General features: G+C 46.2%; 1 protein-coding gene across 1 annotated transcript in view; it reads right to left on the bottom strand.

Moving 5' to 3' along the window:
• The window catches only part of Daam2 (dishevelled associated activator of morphogenesis 2), a 129,042-nt gene that overhangs the window by 36,768 nt on the left and 75,389 nt on the right, over positions 1-16,885 (bottom strand). Inside the window, 7 exon segments of the mRNA XM_029565843.1 lie at positions 582-648; positions 2,359-2,462; positions 3,819-3,929; positions 4,788-5,121; positions 8,141-8,235; positions 8,704-8,778; positions 12,353-12,442. Coding sequence (XP_029421703.1) covers positions 582-648; positions 2,359-2,462; positions 3,819-3,929; positions 4,788-5,121; positions 8,141-8,235; positions 8,704-8,778; positions 12,353-12,442 — 876 coding nt within the window.

Genomic DNA, 16,885 nt, shown 5'->3' with positions numbered 1-16,885 from the left:
CTCTAGCTCTGTGACAGCTGGCAAGCTGCTCACTCACATTCTCCAACCTCGGTTTCTTTCTTCGTACATTAGTCTTTGGGAGAGTGCTGTGGGTGGTTCTCAGTGCCTGTCAAGTTCTACTCCAAAGAAGGTTGCCACTGAGGTAGGAGTAGGTCACACAACACATGGGCAACAACAGAAGTGTGTGTTTTCAGGACTGCTGGGGCTCTGATGAAAATATGATTTGGTTTGCTAAGCAGCCTCTCTTCAGGGATGGAGAGAGGTGGCTTGGGAAATTTCTGGAAGCAGAGGAAAGCTGGCTCAGGAGAAGCATTTGAGACCAAGCATGTGCAAGAAGGACCTGGCTATCTTTCTTTTGGGCCTGATAGTCTCCTTAGGAGTAGACAACCAGGTATGGTCAATGAGGTGAGGTCCCCAGAGCCAGCTCACCACCATCAGACATAGGACCTGGCCATAGGGTGCCACTGAGGATCTCGTCAGCACTAGACTGTCCCTGAGCACAGGGTCTAGAGAGGTGGTTGTGGGGCTGCCTGAGATCCCACACACCTGCGCCATTCCCACAGGCACCTCACCATCCTCACCATGTCAAACCTCCGGGCTAGTTCCAGGTCATCCTCATTTCGGACCATCTCAAAGAAGTCTAAATGCCTAGATAGATTGGGAGAGAGAGAAAAGAGATGTTACAGCTAGGACATCCCTGGTGGATGGGTCCAGTTCCTCTAATACCACACCGGTTATGTCTCAAAGCTTCATTAAAGTGCACGTTAGGCAAGACCAGAAAAAAAGCTACCATGGTTTTCCTTCAGGGTGTTCATCTCGAGGTCCAACCACCTAAATCTGTTTCTCAACTTTGGCATTATTATTATTTAAAAATGTTTTATTTATTATTTTTATTTTATGTGTATGAGTATATTGCCTGCATGCATGGAAAGCCCCAAGTGTGACATTATTGACATTTTAGGCACAGGTGTCCTTGGTGGTAGAAGGCTGCACTGTGTGCTACAGACTATTTAGCAGCATCCCTGGCCTCTTCTCATAAGATGCCAGTAGACCCCCTGCTCCAAGCCAGGCATGATGGATCAGTCCTGCAGTCCCAGAACTCAGGAGGCTGAGGTAGAAGGATTGTGAATTAAATACCAGCATGGGCTATATATTGAGTTCTGGGATAGCCTGGGCTACAGTGTGAGAGGTTGTCTTAAAAAAAAGCAGCAGCCATGCTCCAAAGTGTAGCAATCAAAAGCATCTTTAGGCACTGCTGGGTGTCTCCTGGATGATAAAATCACTCACCATCAAGGACCACTGTCCTCCATCTGTCTTCCCCAGTGTCCACAAACCACCCCGAACTCAATCCTCAAATCTTTCCCTTATTTTCTACACCAATTGAAACATACCTCCCCTTCTACCTTAAAACAATCCATTCCCCCCCCCTCCTCGTCCTCCTCGTCCTCCTCTTCTTCCACTACCTGCTGCTGCTGCTGTTGTGTATGCGTGTGTGTATGTTTGTGGTATGTCTATGGCACATGCACACGTGGGTATGTGTGTTCTTAGAAGAGGATGTCAGATGTCCTGTTCTAGTGCTCTGTCTTATTTCCTTGAGAAAGTCTTTCATTGAACCTGGAGTAAGGCTGGTGATGGCAGCTGATGATCCTTCTGTCTCCAACCCTACAGTGCTGGTGTTACAGGACCCCATGTGGCCACACCTGGCTTTGTATGTGGGTGCTGGGATCTGAACTCAGATCCTCATGCTTGTACCACAAGCACTCTTACCTGTTGAGCCATCTCCCCAGGCCCTCCAGCCACTCTTCTTAAAATGTGGTGTAATAAAGCCACTTGAACCGATGGTACAGAACCAGTGAGATGCACTAGTAACTTACACATAAGAGTTTGTGTCCTTTGATTGGCAGGGTATTTATAGCATGCATTTTGCATGGAGTTCTCTGTAGAGCCAAGACACTTAGCATTCTTGCTCCCAGAACAATACCAGTGGGGCTCTCCCCAACAGCTAAAAACCAAAAGATACCCCCACCCAATCATCATCACCATCATCATCATCTCTTCTACAATATCATTACCACCACACCACCATCATCACCACCATACCATCATCACCAACATCCTCATAATCCCCAAAGGCAAGACTCCCTTGACTGAGAACCACTGGATTCACCTGTCTATAACATCAAGGATGATCCAAGCAGATCAGCAGAGAACACAGGCAAAGTGCACCTACCCACACAGAGCTGACGCTAGGCTGGGATGGCAAAGGGACCCAGGGGAAGCACACTAAGGTGCTGGCCACCCCCAGCGGAGGTGCTGCCCCTGAAGGTGTGCAGTGGGGCTGAGCGGCTGGGGCCTTACTTGTCCAGGATGGCGTTCTCATGTTGCCGGAGTTTGTCGATAACTGGCTGAATTCCCAGCATCAGGAACTCATACCGGAGATGCAAGCGGAACTCCAGGTTATCCTGAGGGTCACCAAGGGAGGACCAGATTCAGTGGCTGCTCTCATGTTCACCAGAGTCACCCATAGACTCTCATCATCTTTCCCAGCCACAGTCCCATGTCATGTTCCTAGCAATGTCACCTGGAGTCACTTCCAGACTCAGAAGTCCCAAGGAAGGACTGAAGAAGACCTTGCTGTTTCTCTAAAGCAAGCCTGCCAGCCTGTTCCTGTTAGCCCTCCTGCATCACTTCCTTCCAGTTCCTCAGTGTTTGATTGGCCTCTTGTATCAAAGATCAATGTTATATAATAATACAGCAGGCGCTTGGTCTACATCCCAGCTCTGCTCCCTAGTTTTGTGACTCTGACAATACCTTTGTTTCCTCATCTGTAAAATGGACTTATTATTATTCACCTATGAGAGTAGTATTTCAAAAATTTGTGTGTCGTAGTATGACTACTAATGGACCAGAACAAACGGCAGACATAAGAGATGCTACTGACAAAGGTAATGTCAGCATCTGAGGGATGGGCTTATTCAGTAGTTTATCTGATCTAATTCGGACCATGAGAACTGCACACAGGAAAGTGTGCTGGTAGGAGAGGAAAGAGCAGAGACCATTAGCTCCCTTGCCCCCTTTCTCCTTCAGGTTGACTTTGATGGAGCATCTGATTACCTTAGAACTTAGGACTTCAACTATCTTCAAGTTCTTCTAACATTACAGATTAATGGCCTGGGAATCCCATTCTGAACCCAAAGGAAGGAAAAAAAAAAAACCCAAAAACAAAAAAGCAAAAGCCACACTTTCTAACAGAAGGTTCTAGAAAAACATGACTAACCAACCTACAAAGAAGCCCAAGAGCAGGTCTCTAGAGAGCTCTGGAAAGAAGGTCCAAAAGTTGCCCTCCTCATATAAAGCATTCCCCCACCCCCAGAGCCATCACCTGCCAACCTTACGGAGGATTTGTATCTCACCCACAATGCAACATGCTACCTCTGAAGGAAACCGCCCAGAGCCTCCTTAGGCTTAGATAAAAACCAAAGGGAATGGTGTGGGGAAGCAAAGTAAGAATCAGTCCTCACCACAGCTTTGAAGAGCCCCTGATGAGATGGAAAGTGTGTCCCAGGCAGCCGGGGTGTGGCAGACAGGGTGTTACCCTCAATGTAATGAGCTTAGGCTCCTGACAAGCTATTCTTTTATGGACCCAAGTGGAGGAGGTAAGATGTTGTAAAAACAACCTGAAGGTGATGATGGAGGTAGCAGTCACATCACCAGGTGACTTGGCCCCTCTCTCTGCCACTTGCCTGGGAAATGCTTGTATTCACAAACTACCCCAGGCCCAAAAATTAAAAAAAACAAAAACAAAAACGAGGCCTCACCTCTCCAGCCCCGGCATTGAGGACGGCATTGATGAACGACATGATGGCTGTTTTCAAGTTCACTTCATCCCGGTACCGGCCCAAGCTTCGGTCTAGCTCATTCAGCAGGGTCTGGTGGGAAGACAGGACAGGGTGAGGGTAGGGTCTTCGGATGCTACCAGAGCCTCTTCTGCATCTTTGTTCCTGGCATTCCGACCACCTAGGAAGCCCTGTCCATCCTTTCTGCCTCACCTCGCCTGCCTCTCCAGCTTACCTTGACCACCCCAAGGAGCCTCCTCTGCCTCTCCACATCTCAGTCTCAGGCACATCTTCTGCAAAGGGCCAGGGGCTACTTTCTACACAAGCTAAATATTCATTTACAAATATTTGATGCCAGAATAAACAGTCTACCCTGGCTCTTAAATCAGAGTCTGCAATGTCAGTTCATATCTACTGGGCACTGTGATAAGACACTTTAGACTTAGGGCCTATTTCATGTGAATTTCTCTTGGCCGGTCAGAAAGAAGGAAGATTAGCATGGTCTGCATTCCCAGGGCTGGGCTCAGTGTCCTCAAAGGGCACTCTCCCAGACCTAAAATCCTGACCTCAGCAATTGAATGTACTCAATTCAACAATTCTCATCTGAGCTCCTGATGAGCTGAATCCTGGATTCAGAGCTCACTGCTGGGTTCAGAGAGACAGAGCCACCAAAAATGAAGCAAAATTAACATCCTAGCTTCCAGAAAACCATGGTCTAGTGAGGAGCGCAGTTCTATCTCGAAAGCCAAGCCACCTCTCCAAAGGTTTCTCGTGTCTTTTGAGGGAACCCTCTGTGTCCTAGATCTATCTTCTTTCCATGAGTCAGCAGGCAGCCTGCAAGATGCCCCTTTCCCTATGGGTTCTTTTATGTCGTTCTCAGTCCTTCACCATTCCAATCCATCACCTCTGTCCCCTCCAGCTAGCGCCCCAACCTTCCAACCAGCTGCTCACCTGAAAGCGCGTGCGTTCCGCTGCATACACCTGGTAATGTAACATAGCCTCCAGCACCTTCTTATGGCCTCCAGGCACGAGGCACACAGCACCCAGGATCTCCAGCACCGCCACCTTGGTCTTGCTGTTCTCTGTGCGCAGACTCTGGGCGATGGTACTGATGGCCTCAGGCTGTGCCAACACGTGTGCCCGCCCCTGGGAGTTGTTCATCAGTGCCTTGATGCAGCCGATGAGAGAGGTGTGGATGCGGCTCTCACACGTGGCGTGGTCCATGCTCCGGAGGAAATTCAGTAGACAGGTCAGGCCCTCTAGCTCTATGAAGCGGGTCACAAACCTACCAGGCAGAATTGTTAGTGAAATCAGTGTATTGTGTTTGTATTCCAAGCACATTCTGCAAACAGCTACCCAATACTGGAGTACCCATTCAGCATGCTCCCTTACAGAAGCCACTTGGCTTATCTATTTACATACTTATTTATTTATTAATATTTTATTTATTATTTTTAACAGCATAGCATAGGGGTTTATTTACAGAAGAGTGGGCAGCTGCATAGTAAAGTCCACACTCAAATACAGATCCCATGACCTCCCAACAGCCTCAAAAAATGGTGAGAGAGGTGCCTCTTGGTGTTCTTTGCCCCTCCCCCCATGCAGCTAAGATACACCAACTGGGTGGGGGTGGGGGGTAACTGATTCCCCCCTCGACTCCTTGGTGAGCGTGGGAAGGCGGTGTAACTATAGCTTGCTGGCATAGTGGTCGGGGGACATTTCCAGTTAACTCACCACCCCCCCTTGGCTCATTTACATAGTTTGTACCTAACACTGATACTTTCAGAAGACTCCTTTTAGTTTATTTTTATTATTCTGTAGTGTAAATGTGTTCCTGTGTATGTGCATGTGTGTGTGCATGTGTGCTGATGCCAGAGCTTAATGTGTGCTGTCTCCCTTTCCTTCTATCACTCACCACCATAATTTATTTTTTATTTATGTATTTATTTATTTTTACTATTGTGTGGTTTATTTTTAAATTTTTTTGTGTATGAGTGTACTGCCTGCATGCATGCAAGTGATCCTGTGTTGTGCAATGCCTGCAGAGGTCAGAACACTGTGTTGCATCCCCTGGAACTGGAGTTACAGATGGTTATTAGCTGCCATGTGGGTGCTGGGAAGCAAACCTGGGTCCTCTGCAAGAGCAGCCAGTGCTCTTAACTGCTAAGCCATCTCTCCAGCCTCTAGGACCTTGTATTTAGTGGCATTATTTGGGCAGGTTGTGGGGACTTTGGAGATGGGTCTGGCTGGAGAAAGTGGGTCATACTGCTGGAAGGTAATACACTCTCTCTCTCTCTCTCTCTCTCTCTCTCTCTCTCTCTCCCCCCCTTCTCTGTCTTTCTCTCCCTCTCTCCCTGTTCACCATGAGGTAAATAAATTCTGTCACATGCTCCCATCACCAGGATGGTCTGCCTCACCACAAGCCCAGAACCACATAGTCTAGTGACTATGGACTGAAACCATGAGCCAAAATAAGTGTTTTCTTCTTTAAATTGCATTTCTCAGTTATTTGGTCTCAGTACTATAAAGATAATTAGCACACTGAATTTGTGTACTACTGTCATTTGCGTATCTAAACTGGAAAGGTGGGGGAGATAGGACTGTAATTATCATGGCTGGTCAACCTGGAGACTTCTCTCCAATGAGATTGGGAATCAGAGAGACTTATAGTCAGATGACCAGAAGCACTTCTAGCTGAGGAGTCCATCAGACTCAGAGGCAAGGGACCTAGGCTCAAAAGCTAAGTTTCCCAAGGAGATCCTTGGGAAAACAGAGTTATCCTGAATGTTATCAGAAAACATTATAACCATTCAGTCATTCTTAACCCATGTTCCCATAAAGAGCCTCAATGCGAAAAGAGAATTACACTTTGCTTTTGGATAACCTCTAAATGGAAATTAGCATTTCTATCAATGATGAATGAGGGTTCTAAACAACAGTGGTATTAGCAGAATCTGAGACTTTCACCCAAAGAAATCATTGCTATTTTCATATCAAATTATAGATGCTGCAGGTATTTCCAAATCATTTTCACCCATTGCTACTTCAAGATTATAGTGGTTATCAGACCTGCCGCCGGCTCTCGCTGTTGAAGCATAAAAACCTCATTTATTGCCAGCTCATGCATTTTTAATATTTGTGAGCTATATTTTAATTGAATTGGTTTATTTCTCAGGCCTATCTATTAGTCTATTTTATGTTGTTATTTAAAAGCATCATTTCCAAAAAGCAATGTATAGGTTTTATCTGGGTATCTGGATGTGTACTGAATCCTTAATTTAGTTGCAAAATTAATGAGCTGAGAAAATGGTCATGAATTGAGGTTCAGGAACCACTATATATAATTAACATGTAAACGTATCACGCATTTTATATTGTTGTGCAAATATGCCTAGATCAAAAGACTATGCTCCCAAATTAAGCTAACAGTAGGCATTTTTCTCTTTTCTCCCTATTATATGCTTGTCCATATTCCACAACATTTCTGCAATGATTTTGGCTTGAAAAGAAATGTACCATAAACTATCACCGCCATGGACCATGGGCTATAAACCTAAGAACACACCTAACAGTAAAGAACACCCGTGATAGCGAAATGCAGAAAAATAATTAGTGGTCTATTCCAAAAATTGTGAATGAATGTTATTTATTTAATCACAAGTTTATATAATTTAAAGTGGACTGAAATCTAGGTTTAAGGACCAGTTGTAAGACTGCTTGAGGATTTAACAGTCGGCTTGCCCACTGGTAAAAGCCACTTCAAGCACACTACTGGGCAGAACCAAAAGCCAGGCACTCTTGTGGCTCTTGGCCCTCTTTGGACACTGCACACTGTGAGGAGCAGTACTGTAGTGGCCTTTGGAACATCCGAACATCCATCCATGCATCCATCCTTCCTGCATAGTTCCCATTCTAGATGACCAGATCACACCCATAGACCCTACATCTCCCTCTAGTGGTTGTATGATTTCTCAACCCCTGCCCCACTCATTTACTGGGCTCTCACCCTGCTGGATCTTTCTAAGAAAGCCCTTTCTTATGTACCACAATCCCTCAGTTCCTCTTTACAGAACTCTTCAGGACCCAACGTTTACCTACTTTGTGGTGTCATCCCCCCTCCTCCTCTTTTACTCACTTCTTGCAGCCTCCCCGCCACTCACGAAGCAACTGGACTCAGGGAATGCTGGACGTGGTCCAACAGGACCAGCATGGGACAGGGCACTATGTAAAGCTTCAGGTTGACAGAACCATTGGGTGAGACTATGGAAGGAGGAATGCAATTGAGGGGAAATAGGCCTGGTCACCTCATGGGCTGTGTCCGCAGGGCTGTCTTCAGGTCTTCCACAACTTGGTTTCTCCTCTCCATTTCCTCCTCATCAAATGTGTACAGGCTCTGCACATGAGGCCCACAGGTAAAGAGAGAAGGGTCACATTGGGCCATCCACCTCTCTCCCAGGTTCCTCCATCCCCAGGGCAGATATGATTGGCAGGGGGCATCCCTGCCTTGGGAAAGGTGAGGACTCAGAGGATAGTTGACTAAGACACAGTCAGACTCTGAGAAGACCAAGGTTCTGGTCCCAGACTTCACTTTCATTATCTGGGAAATTCGAAGAATTACTGGTCCAGTCTATTTCCAATGCTTGTGTGATGCCTAGATGGTTTAGTATGTGCTTAGCTGGTTGGGTGGACTCTGAAGTCCCAGGGAGGAGATAGATTGTGGTAAGATCTTAGAATTACTAGAAATCTGCTGGGAGCATAACACTGGGGAGTGGAAAAGGTAACCAACCACTCTTCGGTGTTGGCAGGAATCACTGCCTTCCAGGATCTATCCAAGTGGAGGCAAGGCAGAAGAGGGGCGGTCACTTACCACAGCCATGGAGTTGATGCGGTCGATGTAATAGTCAGGCCAGCTGGTTGCCAGCTTGTTGGGGTCCTCCTGCTCCTGCAACAAGATAGACTCAGGTATGTCCAACCTGTGGTCCAGGAGACACGTATATCCCATGATAGCTACAAATATGCCCCAACAATGTCACATCACAATATCAAAAGGTTGGACATCACTGGATGAACCAACTAGTAAAATAGATCTATGATCTAAGACCCTAAGCTTCATTTGAAATTTATAGTTATCAGCACTGCCCACAGGGGGTTGTCCTGTGGAAGATGCAGTCTCCTGAGGTTTCCATTTGTTCCTCAGTGAGATACTGACAACAAGCACAGACTTCTATGATCAGCCAAGGACATGGGCAGAATTGTGCAGGGATCACTTTCAATGAACCAAACGTATCAAACTAAAATATTTTTCCCTGCCATCTCTGTTCTGCCTATAGTTGTGCAAGTATCATTGTATGGTTGTTTCATTTCAAATTTTCCATGTCTTTCATCTTTTGTGCACGTATGTAAGGGTGTACATGCATGTGTGTGCACATGCATGTGGAAACCTGAGGACAGCCTTGGATGTTATTCCACAGACACCATCCACCTTGCTTTTTGAGACAGGGTCTCTCACTGGCCTGGAGCATATAAAGTAGGCTAGGTTGGCTGGCCAGTGAGCCCCAGGAATCTGTCAGTTTCTACCTCTCTAGCATAAACATGCTGAATATTTTAACTGGTCTTTTTCACACTGATTCTTGAGCTCAAACTCAGGTCCCCATGCGTGTGCATGCATGTGCTTTACCAACTGAGCCATCTCCTATGCACATTTTCTTTCCTTTTTCACCTTCTCACGTTTTTCTAATATCATTCTTGTAGTAAACAAAAGTATTGGTCTGTGCTGGTTTGGAAATAAAATACTTGATTTTTCTAGAAGAAATCCCCCCAGTCCTGGGGGCTGGAAAGACCTTTGGGCCCCTGATGCACCTGCAATCGCTCACTGTTTACTCTTCCGAAACAAGGGGATGCGCATCTGGGAGGCAGAGCCAGGTGGGCAGCATCCAGCTCACCCCCAGCTCCCACATAAAAGGCTCGACTTACTGGTGTGGGCAAGAATGATGTGAGTTCAGTAAATCTGAATGTTGAATAACAACCACCTCCCCTGACCAGAAGAGCTGCTTCTAGACCTGACACTCGCCCTGCGGGCTCTCATATCCATTCCTGGACATGTTGGACAGTTTCATCTGCTGTCAGCCAACCTGCTTCCAAATCAGCAGGAACACACGTGCTCCAACAGCCCCTTGATGAACCACCGCTATTCCTGCATCCCTGACCGCTTTAGGTTTGCCATTTTGTTTCCTAAAATCCGAACTTCAGACCTGTGGGAAAGTCACCTTGTTCTGGTCTAGATTGTTTCCCTGTTTTCTGCCCCATGATAGGGAATCCCAGAACCAAAGGCAACTGTATTCTATGCATATACAGTTGTCTGCATCTATAGGCTTATTGTTATCCATTCTGTATGCATTTAATGTACACCTTTGGAATGCCAGTCACTCAGAACTGAGCTCTCAGAGCTCTGAGGAAGAAAGTCACCATGGTTTCTTCTCTGAAACAGAACAGTTCTATGGTAGAACTGTCCAAGTTAGATCAAAGGGGAGCATCCACCATAAGAGGGTGCAGTGGGAATAGACAGATGGCATAAGAGGACTGGGTTGAGTTACTGAAGATCATTCAGCCCAAGACAGGTGTGTATGGGGGGCGGGCATTGTAGGCTGAGGAAATGCACGTGGAGAGGCACAGAGGTGTGAGGAATGTGGAGGAAAACACACAATTTGGTTTGGAATGTAGAAAGCAACACCTTTGTGTTTGCTAAACCTTTTACTTTATCTGTACAGGAGAGCAACTTGAGGGGACTCCATAGTCATTGATTTAGAAAGTGGAGCATCATGAGACACGATGATTACTCCTAATGTCTCCTCCCTCCCTCCCTCTCTTTCCCTCCATCCTTCCTCTCCCACTCTTTCCTCCCTAACCCTTCCTTTCCTTCCTGTCTTTCCCCTCCCTCCATCTTCCCCTTCCTCCTTCTCTCCCTCCTTCCACCCTCACTTCTGTGACAAACTTTTCTTACAATGGGAGTCAGGGACACCACATTGTGTTGAGTGGTTTGCAGTATGAGCAGCCCACACAGCTTATCATAGGTTCCCAGACTCCAGGACTTCCACCCTTGGAGGTCTGAGTCCCAGTGAAGGCCTGGCAGGTAATGGGGTGTGTTGCTGTATGTTATCCTTCCCTTCTACATAGAGAAAAGAAAGACTGACTCTAGGTTTCCTTCTTCTCTGGGCATGTATGTATACAGTTTTTATAAGGTCATCCTGGCTGGGTGGGGAGCCCTGGGGATGGGATCAATGTCCTGACCAGGAAAGAGAAGAGAAGAGCTCTGAATGGACCCCGCTCAGCCCTGCCTGTCTTCTCCAGGAGAAACATGGAAATAGCCCAACCCTGGTCCCCAAACATCTACACCCTGAAGGCAGAGGAACAAACTCACTCAAATCTTAAAGCTGGGAGGACAGGGTGGAAAGGAGGAAGGTGAACCACGAATAAAAAATGAGTGAAAGAAACAGGAAGGTCGGAATAAAGGGTAAATGAAAGGGAAAGACGGAGAAAGACAGATGGAGAGAGAACACAGCCTGTGGTGCAGAGAGGGGAGAGACCCGATGGAGCCTGCCCAGAGCCTGGTGCAGCCCTTTGGAGGAAGAGCAGTCAGGAGACCGTGCATGTCTGTAAATGAGCTGAGGGAGGCAGAGAATTAGGACCCTATGTGTGACCCCTGACCTGAGGCAAAGAGGACTCACTATCTCTACCATACCCCAAGGACACTGAGTTCATCGCATAAGCTGCTCTGACTATGGCCCAGAGCTATAGGCCACCATGTCGCCACCATGTCCCTATGCCAGGAATCAGGCACAAGAAGGGCATGGGTACTTCTTACCTTGACATTGCACTAACCTAGCCCCAGTCCTAGAACATGGCAGGTCCCTGCTCAGTGGGTTTCTGGATACAGAACCCTAATTCTCTATAGGTAAGCCCCAAGAAGACAGATTTTTTAATTTCTGTTTTCTTTTTATAATTTTTATTTATTCATGAATGCGTGTATGTTTGTATGTAGGTGTATGTTCATGTGTGTTTATGTGGGTGCTCAGGTACATGAGTGTACGCACACATGTGTATGCATGTACATGTGGAAGCCAATGGTCAGCCTCAAGTATATTTCCTCAGGAGCTACTCATCCTGTTTTTTGAGACAGGGTATCTCCCTGGGACCTACGGCTGGCTGATTCAGCTAGGCTCGCTAGACCAGGGAGCCCCAGGGGCCCTCCCATCTCTGCCTCCCCAGCACTGGGACTACAACCATGCACCACCACAGGTGGGGTGGGGCTGGGACTGCAACTCGGGCCTTCATTTGTGCATAGCAAGCACGTTACTGACGGAACGCCCATACTTTTGTTTTCTGTACTGTTTGTCCTCCGACACCTGGCATGGTGATTGTTTCTTAAATGAAAGAATGAGTGAATGAGCAGTTAAGGCCTTAGAGCTGGCCTCTGTTGGGGTCTCCAGGTGGGACAGGTGGGACAGGGAGGGGGTCACCTTCTTCTTGCTGCAGTAGATCTGCCATTTCTTCTCAGGAGGCAGCGCAAACACAGCCTCCCGGTTTTTGTCTGTGAGATCCAATTCATCCTGCAGAGATGAAAAGACACGTGTCTGAAACCCAAGGACTGGTATAGGCAGCCCCACAGGAACTTAGAACACCCCCCAATCCCACCCCTCGGCCTACCATCTTCCTCCCAGAGGAGCATCAAACGCACCACAGGGCATTTCTTGTTCTAGAAGCAGAGCCTCAGGCCCTTGCCTCAGCCAAGCTGGAGCTTCTACCCATGCTCCTTTGCTCCCTGCCCATACCTTATCACTGCACACCACCTTCCTCCTCCAGGACACCTTGCTCTCTGCCCTTTAGCATTGGTTTGCTGTCCCCTCATCTTGGGCAGGGTAGTTTGTCCTTCCAAAGTCTGCCATCATGCCCTTCTTTTTTTAAAATATATGCGGTTGGAACCAAACTCAGGTCCCCATGCTTGCAAGACAAGCACTGTACTGGTGGAGTTCTCTCCCCAGCCCTTGTTTTGTTTTGAGACAGTCTCATTCTGCAGGCCAAGCTAGTCTAGCACTCACTCTGCAGCCCCAGCTGGCCTGCAACTCACTATATAGACCAGGCTGGTCTCAATCTCAGAGATTTGGCTGCCTCTGCTTCCCGAGTGCTGGGATTAAAGACATATGCCACCACTCTTTTTAAAGCTTCTTTATCATGTAGCTCATGAGCTCTTCAAAGGATCATCAAAGAAATGGCTAACAGCCCACGGGAAAACAGTGGGGTTTTCAACTCAATTGTGAGATAATTTGGACTGTATGTGTTCCTGGGGATTCAGGGCCTTACGCATCCTAGACAAGTGCTCTTCCACTGAGCTAGCCCCAAACCTGAGTGAGATTTTTTTTAAAAGCAAAAGTCATATTAATATCACAAATACTATTATTAATCTCTATATTCTGAAGTATGATAAACAGTGAAAATATCTTCAGGAAGGATAAGTGTCTTTTTTTAAAAACGTTTTATTTTTACTTTATGTGTATGAATACAAATGCCTGCATGTAGTAGGTGTGCCTGTGTCACGCAATGCCCACAGAGGTCAGAAGAGGGCATCAGAGCTCCTGGAACTGGAGTTACAAATGGTTGTCATAGTAGGTGTACCTGTGTCACGCAATGCCCACAGAGGTCAGAAGGGGGCATCAGAGCTCCTGGAATCGGAGTTACAAATAGTTGTCGGCCACCATGTGGGTGCTGGGAATCAAACCCAGGTCCTCTGCAAAAGCAGCCAGTGCTCTTAAGCACTGAGCCATCTCTCCAGCCAGAGGATGAGTTTCTTAAAGCTTCACCTCTATTATCTTTTCTCTACATTTTTATTTGAGAATATTTTTAAGATTTTTTTAAAAAATTTATTTATTTATATATTTATGTGTATGAGTGTTTTGTCTACATGTATGAAAGTGTACCCATGTTGTAAAAGGCCTGAGAAAGCCAGAAGAGGGTACTGGATCCCCTGGAACTGGAGTTATAGACAGTTGTTAGCTGCCATGTGGATGCTGGGAATTGAACCTGGGTTATCTGAAGAGCAACCAGTACTCTTAACTGCTGAACTTATATGTGTGTCTGTGTATATATGTATACCACATGTGTGGTGTGTGCAGGTGCCTGCAGAGACCAGGAGCAGGCGTTAGATCCCCTGGAGCTAGAGTTACAGGTGGTTGTGAGCTGCCCAGTATGGGTGCTGAGAGCTGAACTCCAGTCCTCTGCAAGACCATTAAGCACTCTTAACTGCTGAGCCATCTCTCCAGCCCCGAGAGAGAATATTTAAGACATTCTTTCTCTAGGCCAGAACTGTTAAGTAGAAATATAATATGAGCAGCATATATTTTAAAACTGCTCTACTCACAAAGAGTTCATGAGAGAAAAATGGGTGAAGTTTTAATACATTTTATTTCTAATATACATAAAATATAATCATTTCGACATGTACTAAAATGTAAAAATTATCAGTATATCTTACATCATTTTTCTTTCTTTTTCTAATTTTTTTTTTGAGACAGGGTCTACAATAGATCAGGTGGCCTGGAGCTCACTATGTAGCTGAGGATGACCTTGAACTCCCAATCTTCCTGCCTCTACACTTAAGTGCTGGGATTACAGGTGTGTACTACCACACCTGGCTCATTCTTTCCAACAGTCTTCAAAGCCTCATGCATATTTTACATTTAAGGCTCATATAGACTTGGAAACCCCAGTTGCCCAGCAGCTGTCATTTGGACAGTAAATGCACCAATGACCTCAAACAATGCTCATCAGCTCACCTGCCTTTTAAATTCAACACGTCTGGAGAGTCAATGCCAAAGAAAATTTCTTTCATTGAACTGTTCTCTACATATCTCACAAATGTTTTTGGTCAGAATTCCCAGAATCATGTTTGAGACTTCCTTTCCATGACCGGATATTTTTTAAAAATGCACCTATATGCATATGTATTTATGCATGTTTACATATATATGGGCACACATGTGTGCATATGTGTGCAGGCGTGTATGCAAGCATGTGGAGGTCAGAGGTTGACACCAGGGATCTTCCTCAGTTACTTTCTACCTAATATATTGAGACAGGTCTTTCACTGGAACCCAGAGCTCAATAGTTCAGTCGAGTGTAGTCGAGTTTGCCAGCTTGTTCTGGGGATCCTGTCTCTGCCTCCTGTGTTCTGGGGTTATAGGCTACTATAGCCACCCAGCACTAGCGTGCTTGGCGATCTGCACTTCAGTTTTCACACTTGCATAGAAAGTACTTTACCCACATGTCCCACTCCGTATTTTCTTTTGAAAATATTTATTATTTTATTCTTTTATGTGTACGAGTGTTTTGCCTCCTATAAGTGCACTCATGTCATGCAATGCCCATAGAGGCCAGGAGAGGGCATCAGATCCCCTGAAACTGGTGTTAGATTATGGTCAGCCACCACATGGGTGCTGGGAACTGAACTCAGGTCCTCTGCAAAAGCAGCCAGTGCTTTTAGCCACTGAGCCATCTCTCCAGTCCCCATAATTTCTTATTCTTTAAATGAGTTACATACAGCTCACATTTCCCAGCTCAAATCTGCCCTTCTTCATCCGTGGTGCCTTTCTTATAGTCCTCCCTGCCCGCACATGCTGAGTCCCCTCATCTGATTCCTGTGGCTCAGAATCAGCCTCATTAGCAAGCCTTCCCTTAGCTTGCCAGGAAGAACAATCTCTTCTCCCTGAAGTAAAGAACAGTTACACTGGACTTTGCCTGCTGGTAATTTATAGGCTTGTCTTTTCTAGCCAATGGCCTTCATCTCTATGTCAGTGGGCACAGCTAAGTGGTTTTTCTTGCCCAGGCAGCATGGGGCTTTGCCGATCACTTGCTCCTTACTGAATCTCTTTCATGACTTTACCAAAAACCACTATCTCGTATACTTCAGATGAAGGTGGAATACCTTGGAACACCATCCTGTGGTCCCTCCTCTCCTCTCTCCAAGTCTCATGCCACATGAACCTGCTCACCCATTCCTAAGGACTGTTACTGTCTCATGCCCCCAGGCCACTAAAATATTTACACTGTGTTACTATGAGCCAGATCCTGTGCAAAATGCCTAATGTTCATTCATTTCTTTGAAAGTTGCAACAACTAGTTTTACAGAGGAGAAAATATGCTGAGAGAGAAGGGGCAAACTGAATTCATTTGCCTCTGAAATTTAAGTGCCCTCTAAGATTGACAGACTTTTCATTTTTTTAAAGATTTATTTTTGTATTATGTGCATGCATGTTTGTCTCTGTACGGAGATTAGAAAGAGGAAGCCAGTGCCCTGAAGCTGGAGTTACAGATGGTTATGAGATGCCTGATATGGGTGCTGAGAACTGCTTAGGACCTCTGCAAAAACAGAACATGCTTCTAACCTCTGGGCCAACTCTAATCCAAAGATAGCCTGTATTGTACAACCCAGAATTTACCCCATTCTTAGTGTCAGAAACCCAGGTGTTCCTGAATTCCTACTCATTCATCTTCCTGGGTTCTGTTATCTTTCTTCTTAAACTGCCAGAGTCAGCCATTCCTTCCCTTGTTCTCTGGCACTTTAGCCCAAGCCAGTATTCTCCCTAGCATGAAGCCCTTCAGTACCCTCCTAATGACCAACCCAGACCCCATCTGCAGCACACTGGCCTGAATGGCCTTGCCAAGATGGTATACTGGATCACGAAGTCTTCAGTGGCATTCCATTATCCTTAGAAGTGAACCTCAAATATTTAGCTACTTGGTCGTCACTGTGTACTCCTCTCCCCCCACAACCCCCTGCAATCCAGATATTTGCTGCCCTGGATCTTTCCCCTATGCTGATTCTTCTTCAAGAGATCCTCCATCACTGCTCTATGTTCATATTCACTTAACTGCCCCCCCCCCGGGGTGGGCAGCGGAAGTCACTGCTTCATAGGGTTAGTGTGACCTTGCTGGCTAGTAAAAAATACTCCCATCTGGACACTCCCATGGCCCTCTGAGTTCACTCTGTGCTGACACTT

The sequence above is a fragment of the Nannospalax galili genome, unplaced genomic scaffold, assembly GCF_000622305.1.
Source record: "Nannospalax galili isolate Female #2095 unplaced genomic scaffold, S.galili_v1.0 scaffold1318, whole genome shotgun sequence".
NCBI classification, from domain to species: Eukaryota; Metazoa; Chordata; class Mammalia; order Rodentia; family Spalacidae; genus Nannospalax; species Nannospalax galili.
The sequence above is the reverse complement of the archived record's forward strand: the minus strand, read 5'-3'. Positions and strand labels throughout refer to the sequence as shown.